The sequence below is a fragment of the Pinus tabuliformis genome, chromosome X (genome assembly GCF_031772625.1).
Source record: "Pinus tabuliformis cultivar Carrire ecotype Pingquan chromosome X, CPIR1, whole genome shotgun sequence".
NCBI lineage: Eukaryota > Viridiplantae > Streptophyta > Pinopsida > Pinales > Pinaceae > Pinus > Pinus tabuliformis.
In genome coordinates this window covers 141,053,761-141,070,301 of record NC_142308.1, presented here as the reverse complement: position 1 = coordinate 141,070,301, position 16,541 = coordinate 141,053,761, and the positions used below count along the sequence as shown (strand labels likewise).

The 16,541-nt window shown below is 38.0% G+C and overlaps 1 protein-coding gene across 1 annotated transcript in view; it reads right to left on the bottom strand.

The window, feature by feature from the left end:
• The window catches only part of LOC149138857 (uncharacterized), a 36,422-nt gene extending 20,470 nt beyond the window's left edge, over positions 1-15,952 (bottom strand). Inside the window, exons 1-2 of the mRNA XM_089453261.1 lie at positions 15,673-15,952; positions 9,710-15,467 (exon numbers count right to left, since the gene is read on the bottom strand). Coding sequence (XP_089309387.1) covers positions 9,710-15,467; positions 15,673-15,712 — 5,798 coding nt within the window. The 5' untranslated portion in view covers positions 15,713-15,952. The remainder of the gene's footprint in view (positions 1-9,709; positions 15,468-15,672) is intronic.
• Between the last annotated feature and the right edge of the window lie 589 nt (positions 15,953-16,541).

The window sequence follows — 16,541 nt, the reverse complement described above, 5'->3', positions numbered from 1 at the left end:
TAGCTGATCCACAGAGAAATTTCTACAAGTAAAGTGGAATTGAGGAATTGAAAGAAATATCCACTCATCTCAGTAAGAAAATGTCGAATTTGGGTGGCCAAATGACCCATGTCACACATTCGCAATAGACCTATATTGTTGGAGTCGCGACGCTACACACTGACAAGTAAGAACTTCTACCATCGAGCAAAAAACTTCTTCCACCTCTCAGCATGGGTATTACGTTTTTGAAGGTTGAGATGTTGTCGTACAATGGCGAGATAGTGTTCTGAAGTTGGATGATTGGCCAAAGCAGTTGGGGATAAATTGTATGATACAACAGTATACAGATGAACAGAAAGTTGTTTTCAGAATGCTACACATGAAATAAGAATCCCTCTTGTGCTAGGAGAACTTCTAAGACAAAACCTCAAAGCCTTGAGGTGTATTATGTGGGAGAAATTAAGGATTCAGATCAAAGATTAGTTCTACCTTACAAACAACAAATGCAATGGCAGTATATGAGACAGATTGAACCAATCGATAGATGCTTATCTTTACACTCAAACATTATCGAGGATACTCATCATCACTCATCAAAAGTATTCTATAGTTTTTTATACTTCTAGAATAGATTTGGCACCATCCCAAGAGAGGCTTTGTTGTAGCAATTCCAAGATATCATATTCTGGAGATTTTCTCGACTACCATAATGGGACTTGTTGACCACCCTATGTCAACTACCCTATAGTAGTACAGTTTTTTGCAAATGGATTCCATCATGTTCGAGCTCTCAAATCATCTTGAATTCAGCATCATCAGTCTATCAGAGTTGTAAACCCATTTTGTAGTTTGTAATGTAAATGATCTTAGCAAGACCATAATGTATGTAACAACCTAAGTTGCACGAAACGGGGAAACAGGTACGAGTTTCTGAAATGGGAAGCGATACGATACGCGACCTCCCCAAGTTTTGGAAACGGGGAAACGCGAATATATATATATATATATATTGAAAATATTTAAATATATATATATATATGTGCAATCATAAAGCATAAATGATACATTATAATTTATTACACTTAAACATTAAGATTTAATTTACATCACATTTACTCATGAATGATCACATAATGAAAATAAAAACATCGGAATATCCAAAAGCAACCTTTATTATATATCCAAATCTCAAAATTAGCCTTTATTTATATTAATATATGAGGCTGCAAGTACAATAAAGACTATAAGGCTGCAAGAGAGAGATCCAAATCAGGGTTTTCTGCATCCATATCCCATTCTTTAGAAGGACCACTGTTGTATTGGGAGTCTCCTCCTACATAGTCGAACGACCTTAGTGCTCTTGATTAAATACACATTTCATACCCTAGTACCCTACATGATCTTGATTATTGGGAGTTTCCCCTGCATAGAGGGCTTGGTTCTCTTGATTAAATACAAGTTCCATACCCTAGTACATGATAAAATCCAATGGAAACATTGCAATCCCTCCAATCCTGAAAAACAAATAAGTCTGCTGGATTTTGAGTGAGATCTAAAATTCTACTTTCTCCATATGAAATCCAATGAGGGCGAAACCACTCTCAAACATCCTGAGTCATTTCATGGTAATGTTAAAAATTTAAGTAAAAAGATGAAAATGAAAAATAAAAGAGAATATCACTTTTTTTTCATTTTCATCCTTTTACTTTAAGAATTTAACATTACCATGAACTGCATATCCCTCAAACTTCCTGATGAACTGCATATCAACACTAGGGCAAAACTTCACTTTTATAACTTTAGACACGCATCTAGAAGCAACAATAAGTCACTAACATACCCTAAAAGTAAATTAAAAATTAAAAATTAAAAAAAACACAAGTTAATGAGGAAATGTGGGTCGTACGACCCTGAAACGCGTTTCCGGCCGTACTGGCCACGTTTCCATTTCGGGAAACGTGGCAGTACAGCTGGAAACGCGTTTCACAGCCGTACCAAACGCATTTCCGTGTTTCGTACCCGTACCTCTATACCACGTTTCCTACAACATAGGTAACAACCTAGGTAAGCCTATTATTTGGTGACGACTTCCAACCGAGGAGATTTTTTGTCTCATTGATTCATCTATGTTTCTAAACTCAGATGATCAACAGAGTTTTTCCCTCCAGCCTCACCCCAAAGCTAGGGTGGATTTTGTCATCAAGACCTTAGGTGAGCCTTAGTGTTCAATCAAGTCTTCTGTAAAAGTGATTTGTGATTAATTTTAACTAATTGGCTAAATTATTTTATTACAAATCACTTAGACTACTAAATCATATTGAGTAGCAAAATTTGGTAAAATATTTGAGGGTCTATAACCAATGGGTTTCCCCCTTTGAGGGTTGAAATGTAATTATCTTATGTAAATAATATTTTAGCCATGGTGCTAAAATATTATAGCGTTGGAAAAAATTATCAATCCCCTCGTGTGTCAATTAATTAAATTCTCTGGCAAAATAAATTAAAAATCTTAAGCCAGATATTTAATTAATTAGAGTCAAAATTAAAGTCTTAGCAAAAATAAATTCTACAAATAAAAAAATTCGTGGGTCCTAAAGAAATTAATTTTTAAAGGTCCCTCACCAAGGGGATATTGAAAATTTCAAAAAAAATTGGACCCTTCGGCCTTGGTGGTTAAGTCAAAGTCAATTTTTTGAGAAAATTAACTCAAAATAATTAAGTTTGAGCTAATTAAAAATGAATTAAAACAGAAATTCGAAAATTACTCAAAAAATAAATATTTCGATGGTAGAAATTAAAAGATAATCAAATCTTTATCAACCGTCAAGATTACTTTGACACATATCAAGCCGACTAGCCATTTGGAGAATTTATTTATATATTAAAAGTCATTTGTCTCACAAAAGATCTGATCTCTAAATCGCGTACTAGCTCTTGAAACTCTCTCTCTTGTAATTTTTCTGGAGTAATAATAACACAAAATTCTTTGGGGTTTCTCATTTATGGTGGTGTTTCTCTCCTACTTCTTATCGTAATATTGTTCTTAATGCTCTGTTGAAATATATTTTAAAAGTTGATTATTAGCCTTCATGGAATAACTTATTGCACAAGTATCTTACATAAGTTATTGGATCTAAGATAGCATTTTAATTTAACTGAATTAGCAAGTATCTCTAATTCTTGAGGATTATATTGTTATTTTATATCTCTATCGATCTAACAATTTGATCTTGGGTGTGCACAAATCTTTTATATTTGAGAACTTGGGTGTGAAGGGAATTCCTTGGTTGGACCAACCAACTCCCAAGGCATAAGATCTGAAGAGCCTTCATAATTGAATACCAAGATTTATCTAACGAAGAATCTCTTCCCAGAGTTCTTGGCTAGTGTCTCATTTAAAATTATTTATCTTTTGATCATTAAATAGATCTAACTAGGAAAAGCTTATTTCTACTAATCTAGAGTGGAGTTGAACTCATACACCTCAAATCAAGTAGATTTGTATTCTAATTGTATAAATCTAAAATAATTTTTTGATTTTCTACCTCTTTGGGGTTTTGGAATTTTACTTTCAAATTTTTGTATATATTGAGTTTTGGATATTTTATTCTTTCATTTGTGCAAATAGAGATCCAATCTTATTTAAAAGAAAGTGTTGGGGTTTGAGATAGATCTAGACCCTGGAGGACAAGATTTAATCTCAAGTTTGTTTGCAGGGCATAACGAAGCACTATTCGATGGAAATTAATTGGCAAAGATTTTAAGTTGGCATTCAGCAAATTTATGAGCCCTTAAGACCTAACGCATACCCTAAAGGGCCTTCCTAAGCTTGGTCGTTGCCCTTAACCTCCTCTGCTGCCCTCTTCAACCTCAACCTTTCCCTCATCTCCCTCTCGGCCCTCTCCATAACCCTGTCGTAGCCCTTTCTTCCTAAATCCTCCTCCACTGGCCTTTTCTCCCTCACAGCACCCTCATCTTTCCTTTTGCTCTTCCCTTCTCCTCATCCACAGCTCCATCTCCCTGCCGCAGCCTTCACTTATCCCTCCGCTGCTCCCATCTTCCTCTTCCCTTGTTGTCGCAGCTCCCTTCCTCTTCCGCGACAGCCTCTTCTCCTCATTCGTTGTCTCCTCCCTTCCTCTTTCGTGACAGCCTCTTCTCCTCATCTGTTGTCTCCTCCCTTCTCTACTCATCCCTTCCTTACCTCCTTTCTCTTCCACATTGCCTCCTCTTCTCTTACTACCCTCCCTCCTTTTCCTTGGTCGTAAGGCCCTTCTCTCCCTTGTGTTTCCCTCAAAGGACCTTCAGCTATCAACGTTGTCCTCTTGAGCCCTAACACGGTCCTTAAAGCTACCTAGTACAATCCTCACATTTTCACACAGTCCCTTTGCCATCATTGCTTTGACAACAAGCCTAAAGGGCTCCTCTCATTCAAACTCATACCTTGGGGAAATCAGAATTTTCGATAAGGTTTTGATTCAGATTTGAGGTGTGGGTGACTTAATTTGCAGATCTAGAAAGAGTCTTCAAGCCTTAGGGCTTCCTAATGCATTTTTCTAACCCTTACCTCATTATTTCAGTCAAATAAAGAATCCTTAACACTGAAGAATCCTTAACACACTTGGGCATTTACTTAATCAATTTCATCACAAATTTTAAGTGACTGTCATAAAATTTTCAAAGGGCTGATATATTTGTTTGCAGTAGGCATTCTCTGTTGTTATAAGTCTATTTGTTGCTTTTATTATCACTGAACCTAACTGCTGTCATAAATTTAATCTCTGAAATTTTAAGTAATTTTAGCTCATTTTGTGATAGAGAACTGTTTTGCATCATCAGTAAGATTGAAAATAATTATTGGTATTTAAGAAGTTAAATGCTTGTTATCTCTTGAATTACATTATCTGAATTCGCACACACATAATCTCACTTGCTAAAGCACATTTGTTTCACATACTTGGTCAAGAAGATAAGTTCAAGGAGTTGTGGGCATCTAATGTTCTAATTTGCTCAAGAGTATTCTTTTTTCATTGATTTGTGAAAGTTAATTGTGCTGAAGATCTATTTCTCTCTAAGACTAAGTAGCATTGAAGGTGATAATTGATAGATTGAGATCTAATTGCATATTGGGCATCTTTTAGATAATTGGTTTTGGAATTTCAAACAATTGTCATTGGCATTTTTCATTGAGATTGGATAAGTATTCTATTGTGGATCTGTGGCAAATTGTGCATCTTTCAATTATCAAGTTAAGTGATTTCCATTTCATCTTGTTGGCACTTTCAAACTTGGCATAATTGAGATTGTCTAATCGAAATTTCTTAAATAAGTACTTGGCAAAATAACTCAAGATAAAACGTAATCTAAGCACTCATGAGGCTTTAGCGATCTTCCTCTAACAATCATCTTCTAACTTCACATTGCATTTGCATCCTAAGATAGTCGTGCATATTATAATTTACCTTTAAGCATCATCTTGGTTGATAGAGAGATAGGAACACATTTTCATCTTCTATTGGGAAGTCTAGCCTTTCTAGTATTTAAAACGATGATCTTGCAGTTGTTAGAGCCACAGTCTTTGCAGCACTAAAGGCACCGGGTACATTAGATTTCAAAAAGAAAAATCGTTAATCACACCCTCATGTGCTTCACCTTGACTTCTCTCTACCACTTACTATAGAGTTTAGGCTCAATATAGATAAAGATCAAAGGTCATACTTAGACAAGGCATTTAAGTAAAATCAACCAAGATTCTTGCATTTCACATAAATCCTAGGAATTGCATTTCATATAGGATAGTTACACATTAAAGCAGCAGTTGTCCATCTAGTACTTGGTCTTATAATTTGTAAAGCAAGAGTGTTGACTCCATATGGCACTAGTTTCAAATATCTAAAATCCAATCGAATCCTTAATATCTTGCTAAATCTAAACAAGTGTTAGGCCACTACACTGAGTCTCCCAAACTAGTTGGTTCCCAACTTGTCCTTCTTCATTCTATTTCCATGGGGTCTACCCCCTATAGCCTGTTGTTGGGAGACGACTTAAACGGAGAAGTTGGGGATTAGGGTGACAACACCCAACATGAGTCGTTATCGCGGTGCCTGTACATTTTGAGCGACAACGGGACTATATGAGTTAATTTTGGGTTATGTCCGCAAATCTCACAACCTTTCATGTCCGCATCAAATGTACATAAATGAAGTAGATTATTTTCTTTGTAAGCATATCCATGCAGGGGATGGATATCTCATCCAATATGCACCTTATCGAGACAATCATTATATGGCTCAAAGGCGTGGGAAATGTATGTTGCAAGCCAACTGTGTTGGGACTAAGAGAATATAAAACCTCCTCCTTTGACATGTCATTTGATGAAAACAAACAATTTCCACCACATTATTCAAGCAAAGTTCAAGGCATAACCTCCAATAGGGATCAATATCCTCACATAACATTTTGTCCATCTAATACCACCACGTCGACGAACCCCACAAACAAATTCGTTGTTGGTTCTCAAAGACCTCTAAACTACTCCAATTAATGGCCATCTCACTAAATTGTCTTCCCTGCTTAAGATATTTCCCAGATGCATTAAACCACCTTCTACTATCTAGCAAGATATGAATTGAGCAATCAAACAGGACATCTACACACTACATTCAATTTACATAAATAACAGAATCTAAGGGCCTTAGCCCAATTCCTACTCTGTGCACTCCTAGAGATTAGAGAGGGGCATCCAACTTTACTATAGATGCAACCAATAAATGCACAACCTCCAAATCTCCATTGGGTAATTCCAAGTGGGTTCTCACAAACTCCAAATCAAAACTGACCACCACAACGAGCAATAGGGCTAGGCCCACCAATGATGTCACTTACAAGAACTAAAAACATAGGAGCATTTCATTTTTTGATGCCCCACTTTTATGAGATACACGAGAGATTTCACTACTTCAGAAACTCAAGGACCTTGCTTTCCACTTTCTTCCACTACCTAGATCAACAATGCCTTATTCTCTACATGAGAGATGTGCTCAAACACAAATCTCAAGTTCTCCAAACCCATCCCCAATCATAATTTTCAGGTGGATCACTTCTTTATTTCAAGTCGCACTATTAAACAACAGGAAAATTCCTAAGGACCTCCGAAACAAACCCCCAAACGACCCTTTAGATTCAAATCAATGAGGCCTCAATCACCTACTCCAAAGGGCCAACCAATCTCCAAAAGACTCTTACAAACCTACCACTCCAAGGCACAAGTCACTCCACACTACTAGATTAGAAAGCAATCCAATAGGCAACTCAATTCTAGACAACATCAAGCAAGGCACACAACCCCCATCCAACACAACCATGTTTCCATCTAGACTTTCTTCTTCTTGGAGTTGGATGCTAGGAGAGAAAGGCTCTTTGGTTTCCCCCAATATCATACAGCCAAGCCACCTCATCCTCAATCACTCCTCGCAAGACAATGCATCCTCTACAAGGAGCACTTCTTGACATCATCTCTCGATCAACACTAATTTCAATCTCACGTGACCTCTTCTTTCAATATTCTAGCTTTTTGACAACTTTGTGTACTAGTTCTCTACTTGTTATGCTTTCTTAATAGCTTATTAGCCTTTTTAGTTAGATGCTCGATTGATAATCATGACCTTAGACTCTTTGACTTTAGCATTGCTCAAGGAGTTGCTTTTGTACTCTCACATAACACCTTGTGTCATGGAATGTATCTTTTAGTCCCATTGACCTACTTTTGTGATCATTTGTCAGACATTCAATAAAATCATCTTATCTTATAAACCAAGACTTGAGACAGAACTCTAATGATTGGCGTAAAGCATTAAACCTTGATTATTAACACTACATATTAACCTCGTCACAAACTTAACAAACTTATATTATGATTTATCCCAAAAACCATATCTACACTAAATCCACATTCTATAACAATATACTACTAACTATATATACAACACAAATTGTGTCTAAAAAAGGATCATCATGACATCTACCTCTTTTGCAACAAAGAAACAACAATCCTCCAGCAACATAAATAAAAGAATCCAAGGAGTGTGGAGAGTTTGCCACCAAAACTTCCTCAACCTAGTGAATAACACCTCAAGGTATGCCCCTAAGGGCACCTGGTCTCCTCTCATGAACCCTCAACAACATCCTTGCTTTGCTTTGCCACCTACATGAAATCCTCTACATGCAACCTATACCCTGCTCTATTTAGGGAAGGAACATCAAGGGTAAGAGGGAAGGAGGCAACCCTCCTCTACCATCTATCTCCAGACTCCCTGATCAATTAATAAGTGAAGGTACATCAAGACAAAAACCATGATGATTGAATTTCTTGGCTTTGTTATTGAACAACATTGTCGAAGAGACATTGGTCAATTAATTTGCCTATATCTACAAAAATTGAGTTAGGTCAATGGAAAGAAGCAAATCGCATAAACATACGAGACATCTTACCAAAACAACATTGATTGTAATTATTTTGAATGCAGGTTATAAGTTATATAACTTCCTCACTGTGATCTAAGATGCTTCCATGTACTTAGATAGATTATTCTTCTCTTGGCTGACTGTGAGTTAAAATGTTGAATTTCCAGCTGCAGTCTACTAATTTTAAAATGGCATTAATTAAATCAATCCCTTCAATATTCAAATGAAACATATATAAGTAGACAATGACTAAATATATATTTAACTATAGCTATATTCAAACAATATTTTAGCTATAATCATATACTCTAAAGATAATCACGGCATAAGTGTAAGCATTAAATATGGTCTCTTAGTAATTGTCCAGAACCTATCATTAAAGACTATTAAATAATTTGCATCCTAAACGACTCCTGTCCATGTTGATCTGCATTACAAACAAAAATAAAATGTTTAAATTTCAGAGTGAAGATTTCCACAGTTGTTAATTGTGAGAAGATTTTCAGAGAAATCCTATTCACGGTTTTCTCTAAAAATCTTATCACAATGTTTAAATTTATTCATTGCAAGTAGCATATCAACATTTGTTCCAGAGAAGTTGGTTTCAGAGAAAGGAACAGGCTGGCTGATGGTTTATCGAAAGCTGGTCCTCTGTTGGACTTGGATCCAGGTCAATGGCACATTTACGAGGAAGCTGAAGGGAAATCTGCAGAATACTTTCATACTGTTTTATTAAAATGCATTGGGAGTTGTCCTGATCATATATTGGTATATACTATATACTGGTGTCATGATGCTTGGAGACTTAAGTGCTCTTTCTGATGCATAATTGGGACCTTATGTTTTTACTTTTTGATGCAAATACGTGAATTGAAGGGCTGGGAACCTTTTTTTTGTTCTTTTCTGAGAGAATATCTACAGACAAGGGTTGTATATGAAAAGATGTCTACGTATTTCCGGGAAAGACAGTATTCTTTTGGGAGATTCTTGGAGATATAGATTCCTTTGGTGGAATCAAGAAATGCTATAAAACATTTTAAAGAAATTTCACTTTTATTAAAGAAACTACTTTTTTCCACAGAAACCAAAAGAAATATATATATATATATATTGTTAGTAGTGAAAATAAAATCTATATTTGTAGCACTAAAACAGATGAAATAATATTAATAATGCCAAAGTGTAAGAACTAAATTCGATGCAATCAATGACAGTTTTACATTTTTCATTTCTGTTTTTAAGAAGTATGTGTAAGATGTCACCATACCTGACAAGGGAATCACAAAGTTCTTGATAGTGAAAATACCGCTCAGGATCTATTGTACTTGAATCTTTGTGCTCTAGCTCAGAATTCCTTTGCTCAAGCCTATTAACGAGTGACTGGAGACTCTCAACTTCTCGATTGAGTTCTTCTATTACTGTATTCTTTCCAGATAATTTTGTCAAAGCAACCTCGAGTTCTCTTACTAACTCTTGAACATTCTGCTCCTCTTGTTCACCCTGCATATTTAGACAGGAATTCAAATAATGGGCCTCAAATGTTTCTGGCAATTGTTCATCTGCACTTCTAACCATCTCCATCTTGTCAACAACCTCAATGGAAGATGAGCAAGATGCATATGCATGATTCAAATTTTCTTTAACATCCAAATCCCCTTCTGTAGCCCAGTTTAATTTTCTGTCTTGTATGCGTTGTAAACGGGCTCGCAAATTAACTTCATCCACTTGCAAGTTCTGTAGCTGACAAAGTGCTTTTTGTAAAAAAAATGTCTTTGGAGCTTCAAGCTCTAGCTCTGCAGATTTTTCTTCTTCATTGGCAGATCCCATTTTCTCCAGCAAATTATTTCTCTCAGCCTCCATGCTCTTAATGGAAGATAAAAGAGAATTAAGTCTCCCTGTTTCTTCCAAAAAGTTGTGGTTTAGATTTCTAAGAGACTCCTGCGTAGTAGAGAGTTCCACTTGCAAATGTTTCTCTCTTTCCATTGCTTCTTCTTTATATTTCCTCAACTCGCCAAGAGATAGATTTGCAATTTCAAGATCTGCTTGAAGGGACTTATTTTGAGAATCAGCAACAGCAACTTTATCCTTCCAATTTAACAGTTGTTGTTGCACAGTTTGTAGTTTGACTTCAAATGATTGGACTTGGCCCTTAAAAATTTCAAAAACAGCCAACTCACCTCTAAAAGCAGATATTTCTTCCCTTAACTGTCTGTGATTAATAAGTACTTCTTCTTTGCATTTCAAAACATCTCCCTCTAGCTCTCCCATAGAATGACAGACAAGTAAGAACTTATCCATTTCATTGCTCAAACCTGAATAACAATTACATATTTCTTCTTGCAGCATAGAATACTGCTTCTCTACAAGGTGTTCTTTATTCTTGTATGCTTCAATTTTGGAGTTCTGCTCGATGGCAATCTCCTCGGAGTGTTTTAACTGTAATCGGACTTCTGTTATCTCCTCTGTAATAGACATAGCCATTGCTTTCCAGTTTTTAAGATCTGTTATAAGTCCATCAATATATGCAGGAGACATTGTTGAATCTGCAACTTCTTTTGAGCCCCCCTGTGTTGACTTGCAGCCATCAAACTGTTCTTGCAAATCACCTTTGACTTGATTTGCATTCTTAAGTTGTGATGGCATATTCTCAGCATCTTCAACTGAAGTAGCAGCTTTGTTTTTCCATTCAAACAACTCAGAGTTCAAGTCCTTGACGGTGTTGCCAAGCAAACCAATCTGCTTAGCTTGCATGGTGGATGCGAACTGACTATCTTTCAGCAACTCCTCTAGCCTTACTAACTCAGAAGTCATATCTTTTTCTCTTTTCTGGAAACATTCCAACTGAACTTTTACATTTTGGAAACCCTTCATCGCAGTCCTGAACTCTGCAGCATAATGCATGCCCTCCCTGAAAGCTGATTTTGCATCCAATTTAATATTTGCTAATAGAGTTTGCAATTCATCAAATGAATTACACAGAGATAACATGTCAATGGTTTCCTCCTTCAGGCTACCTTCTGCCCCTTCCAAAGCTACTCGCAATCCGACAACCTGCTTTTCAAGTACCTTAGTTTTATCTTCAGAAAGCTGAAGCTTATCTAAAAGCTCACTAACAATCTTCTCACTGCTTCCAGTAGTAGCAATCAACTCCTCCAACTGAGCCTGAGAAACTATCAAATCATTCCTTAAACCCAAAATATCTGTGTCCTGATTACATACAGTTAGCAAGGCAGATGCAAGTTGCTCTTTAATCTGAGAGATTAAGCTATTTGCCTCTCTTTCTTCCACCTCCTTCTGCTCCAGTTTTTTTTGAAGTTGATCTACCTCATCCTTCATGTGAGCTAATTCATTTACAGCCACCTCATGATCACGACGTAGAATGTTTAAGTCACCGCCCAGTTGTTGGTTGCATTCTTGTAACTCTGCAACTTGATGTCTAAAAAGAGAAATGGTCTTCTCCAAATCCTGCTCATTCTCAAATTGGCTTTGTAGACGTTCTTGCAGGAGCTGCAAATCCAATTGCCCTTTTGCAATATTCTCACTTTTTTTCATTAAATCAGACTGAAGAGAAGATATATCTGTTTCTTTTGCCTCCAAAGCCATGTCCTTGGTACTAATAAGTTCTTCCAGAGTTGTGCACTTTTCATTCCATGATACCAACTCTTCATTTGCAGACTTCAATGCCATCTCAGACTTTTCCATCTTCATACGAGTCACTGATACCTCATGCTGCAGTTCAGTCACAGACTCCTGCAACTGAGAAATTTGATCTTTGGTACTCTGTTCCAAATCTAATAGTCTACCCTCTGCTTCTTTCAGACTTTCTGCATACCGGACCTCTGCCATCTCAGATGCCTTCAGATCCCTGTGAAGGTGCTTAATCTCAGACTGCTTGTCAGAAGAATTCTTCTGTTCAGTTCTTAACTGGCACTTCAGCGTTTCAATGATATCTTTCATATCCTCAACAGTATCTTTTTCATTTTGAACTTCCAATCGAACAGCATCAAGGGCTGCTTCTTTTCCCTCCACGACTGCTTGGATGGACTTCAGTTGAGCTTCCAGGTCTGCATGGCATAGTTTTGATTCAGTTGCCCTCTCTTCCATTTCATGTATTACATCACAAAGCCTGTCAATTTCAGCTTGCTTCTCTTCACTTTTCTTCAATATATCATTCAAGTTTGATTCCATATCTATAAGTTGATCCTCCTTAGCCCTCAGTTCCCTCTGTGCACTTGTTAGTTTCGACCCCAAGATTGCTTCATCTTTTTCCTTTTCAGCCAACTCTTGTTTAACCAATAAGACCTCGTTCCTAAGATGTTCAACTGCAATCTCAAATTCATATATCTTTTCTTCCTTCTCTTGAATGCATGACCTGCCTTCACCAAGTAAAATCTCCAATTGTTGCATTTTTTTCTCTGTATCTGATAATTCTTGGTGAAGCACATCTACTTGTTTTAATTTCTGTTGCAATTCTGCAATATCTCTGTCTCGGTCATCTAATTTTGAATCTGCAAGTTCCAATTTAGTGCATGCCTGTTGAAGAGCCAAATTGTTATTTTCATTCTCCTCCACAAGCCTTGAAATTTTGTCTTCCTGCACTTTGATGGAATTGACTATGGCACTTTTCTCTGCAGAGAGCACTTCATTTTTCTTTTGCAATTCCCCCATATCAGTTTCTTTACTCTCAAGGCATTTCTGGAGGATATTCCTTTCTTGCTCACAATCTAAAAGCTGCCTTCCAACTGCCTCAAGTTTTGCATTTGCAACAGCCAATGATTCAAGCTCCCGTGTTCTTTGACCCAATAGTTGCTTGTGCTGTGCCTGCATTTCCAGCCAACTCTCCTCTTGCTGGCTCAACCTGTTCAGGGATTGTTCAAAATGCATGACTTGTTCTTTGAGCTCCTCTATCTTTCTGTCCCTGACTTTTATAACATCGAGAAGAGCTGCTTTCTCAGCCTTGCTCTTTTCTTCTAAAAGAGAGTGTGCATTACTGGTTTCTGACATCTCTTGCTGCAGTGCTTGTAACCGATGCTGGTATTCTTCCGTCTTGTTCTCCAAGGTAACACGGATTGCCTGATTATTATCAATGACTTCCTGCAACCTCCTCAACTCATTGTGAAGCTCGTTTTCTCTCTGTTCTTTTGCACGAAGACAAGCATTTGTTTCTTCTAAAGTGTCGGTAACTTTCTTGACTTCTGCTTTGTGGCTCTGCTCCTTCTGAAGCATCTGATGCTGAAGAAGATCCCGTGATTTGGAGAGGCTCTGAAATTGCTCTTGTTTCCTATTAACCTCTTCCTGCAATGCCAAGAATTGTACTTCAAGAGCTTCAAGAGACTGACATTTTCCTGTCATCGTCTCAATTGTTCTTTGATGTTGATCCAGCTCTTGTTGGATCTGTTCAAATGCTTTTTGTTTGGCCTGCAATTGATCCTTCAAGCAATCGACTTCTTCATTCTTCCTCTTACAGGATGACTCCAGAGTAAGATTTTCAGCCATCAGTTTGGATTGTGCCTGCTGATATTCTGATTCGGATATCGTTAACCTCTGTGACAGTTCTGCTTTCTGATATGTTAATCTCTTGACAGTGGAAAGGGCCCCTTCCAACTGATTCTGTAGCCCATATATCTTTCCATCCTTCGACACAACATCTACTTGACAATCATTCAATGTTTTTAGCATCTCTTCCCTTTCCTTGTCCCATTGGGATTCCTTCCTCTTCATTGTTTCGGAGATTTCTTTGTAAGACTCCTCTATAGCTGCATACTTCATCTTGAACCTCTCTAGTGAACCTTGCATCTCGTCGCTGCCATATTTGAATGCCTGGAATTCATCCAGCATGCTCTTCAGCTCCTGATTCTCTTGCTCCATGCGAGTCTGCTTCACTTCCATTTCACGCACTTGTCTCTCCTTTGAGGCCAATGAATCCCTCAAATGGCCTACTTCTTTACTAGATTTCTCCGTCAAGCTCTCAATAACTGACCTCGCTTCCTCAAATTCAGCAGCCACCTTCTCAAACCCATACCGAGATTCCTCTGCTTGGATCTCTAATACCTTCCTCCGGCTCTCTTCGTGTGCCAGGGCCTGATTGCACCTCTGCAACTGCAATTCAAGATCCTTGGACTGCCTGCATTGGGATTCGAGATTGGTCTGCAGATTTGATATTTCTGTGATCAGACCCACCTTCTCACCTTCCCACTCGTCTTTCTGGTCCTGGAACTGCTGCTGCAACTTCTTGTGAGCCTCTTCTAGGAGCCCAAATTGCTCCTTCCTCCATTTAAGCTGCTCCTGAGCAGTATTGTGTTCCTGTTCAACCTTCAACAGATGCCCAGATTTACTCCTGAGCTCTTCCAAAGCACTCTCTGCAGAAGCCCTCTGTGCGCTCTCCTGCGCAAGACTCCGCTCGCACTCTGCAAGCTTCATCTTGAAAACCTCAGAATGGGTCCTATTGTCAGAAAAAACAGAAATTGTGGCTTCCCGGGATTCAAGCTCGGCTTTAAGCCGCTGCATTGCCTTCGTCTTCTCTTCAGCCACAGCCTCGGCATCGCTGCATTTTTTCTGCACTTTGGCAACTGCAGACTTCAAATTCTCGATCTCACTCACAAATTGCTTCATCCTCCTCTCTTGCTCTTCACATTTACTGTTTGCGTCATCAAGCTTAGAAGCCAATTCCCACTTCTCATCCTCCATCTTCCTTTGTCCTTCATTAAACCGAGTCCTGAGCTGCTCGTGGGCAGAATTCAACCCCCTAAGGGCGGACTCCTTCTGCGACAATGTGGCTTGGATTTCTTCATATTTTTTATTCACGGCATCAATATCCTCTGCCCTTTTATTCAACTCTTCAGCCTGCTTCTCCACCTGAAGTTTCTTCTCCTGGAGCTTAGCAAGGGCATCATCAAGTGCTTTTTTTCGTTTATCGGATATTTCACGAACAGAACGGGATTCGATCTCGAGCCTTTCCATAGCGAACCTCGTTTCCCCCAACTCTCTGCGAAGCTCCTCCATTTCTCGATCTCTCCCCGCAGATTCTGCAAATTCGTTAATCCAATAACCCCAAGAAAACAAAAATTACATAAAACCCAAATCCAATACCCTGCTTTTCGGTCATTACACCATTAATCTAATCCAAAATGTTTATTTCATTCTCTTCCTAGATAGACAAAGTTCTTCTATGGAATAGAACTTGCGCTGAACACAGTAATAAAGATTGAACGGTTTTGAGCCTGTACTTACCATTTGAGGGCGGACCTGAGCAGTTCTGCGTGCCTCTCATGGCTGAAACGGGGGAATGTTCAGTGGATTTGAAAGGTTTTGAGAGGGTTTAAAGTGGTTTATCGAGTACGATCGTGTCTCGGCAATGTTTTAAGATTGCAGGGATAATGGAGCATTTCTGCTGCCATGGAAATGCAGATTGACGATCGTTGGGGGAAATGGAGAGAGCGGAGCGGGTCTGAATGCTTCGAGGAATAAAAGACGCGCTTCTTTCTGTTCAAATTCTTAATTTGAAAATTTGAAATGCTGGGCTGCCCCAAAGAAAATTTATATTGCCCTTTTTAACCCCTTTTTTTAGATGTGTGAACTAATTATTATTATAATACATATTATATTAATCACAAGAGATTGGAATGCGTGTAAAAGTTGTATTTAGAATTTAAAAGGTATGAGATAAAAAGTTTGTATGTTAGAAGGTAAAAAATTGGATGTTAAATATCTAAACTAAAAACGCAATAGGGTAAGGATTTATGTAAATAAATAAATTAGTATATATCTTTTTTAACTATTGTGATAGGTCAGTTTGAGTAGAAAGGTTTGGAGTATGTCCTAAAATTGCTTTTGGTTGGCTAAGAGCTCGTCTTCCTCGGACGTAAGGAAATAGGTTAACGGCCCAAGACCCAGAGGCATCTGGCAGGAGTGAAAGCCTGCTCCATTATGGACCACCAGCGGGTTAGTACAGGTGGCGTGGTTTTCCTGGATAACAGTGATGAGTCAAAACCGACATTCGCGGATAGCAGCCAGAGATCGTTGTCGTCATTGTTGGTTTTGACACCTGAGTTTGATAGGTTTTGCCACCTTCGAAAAGAAAAAACAAAAACAAAACAAAA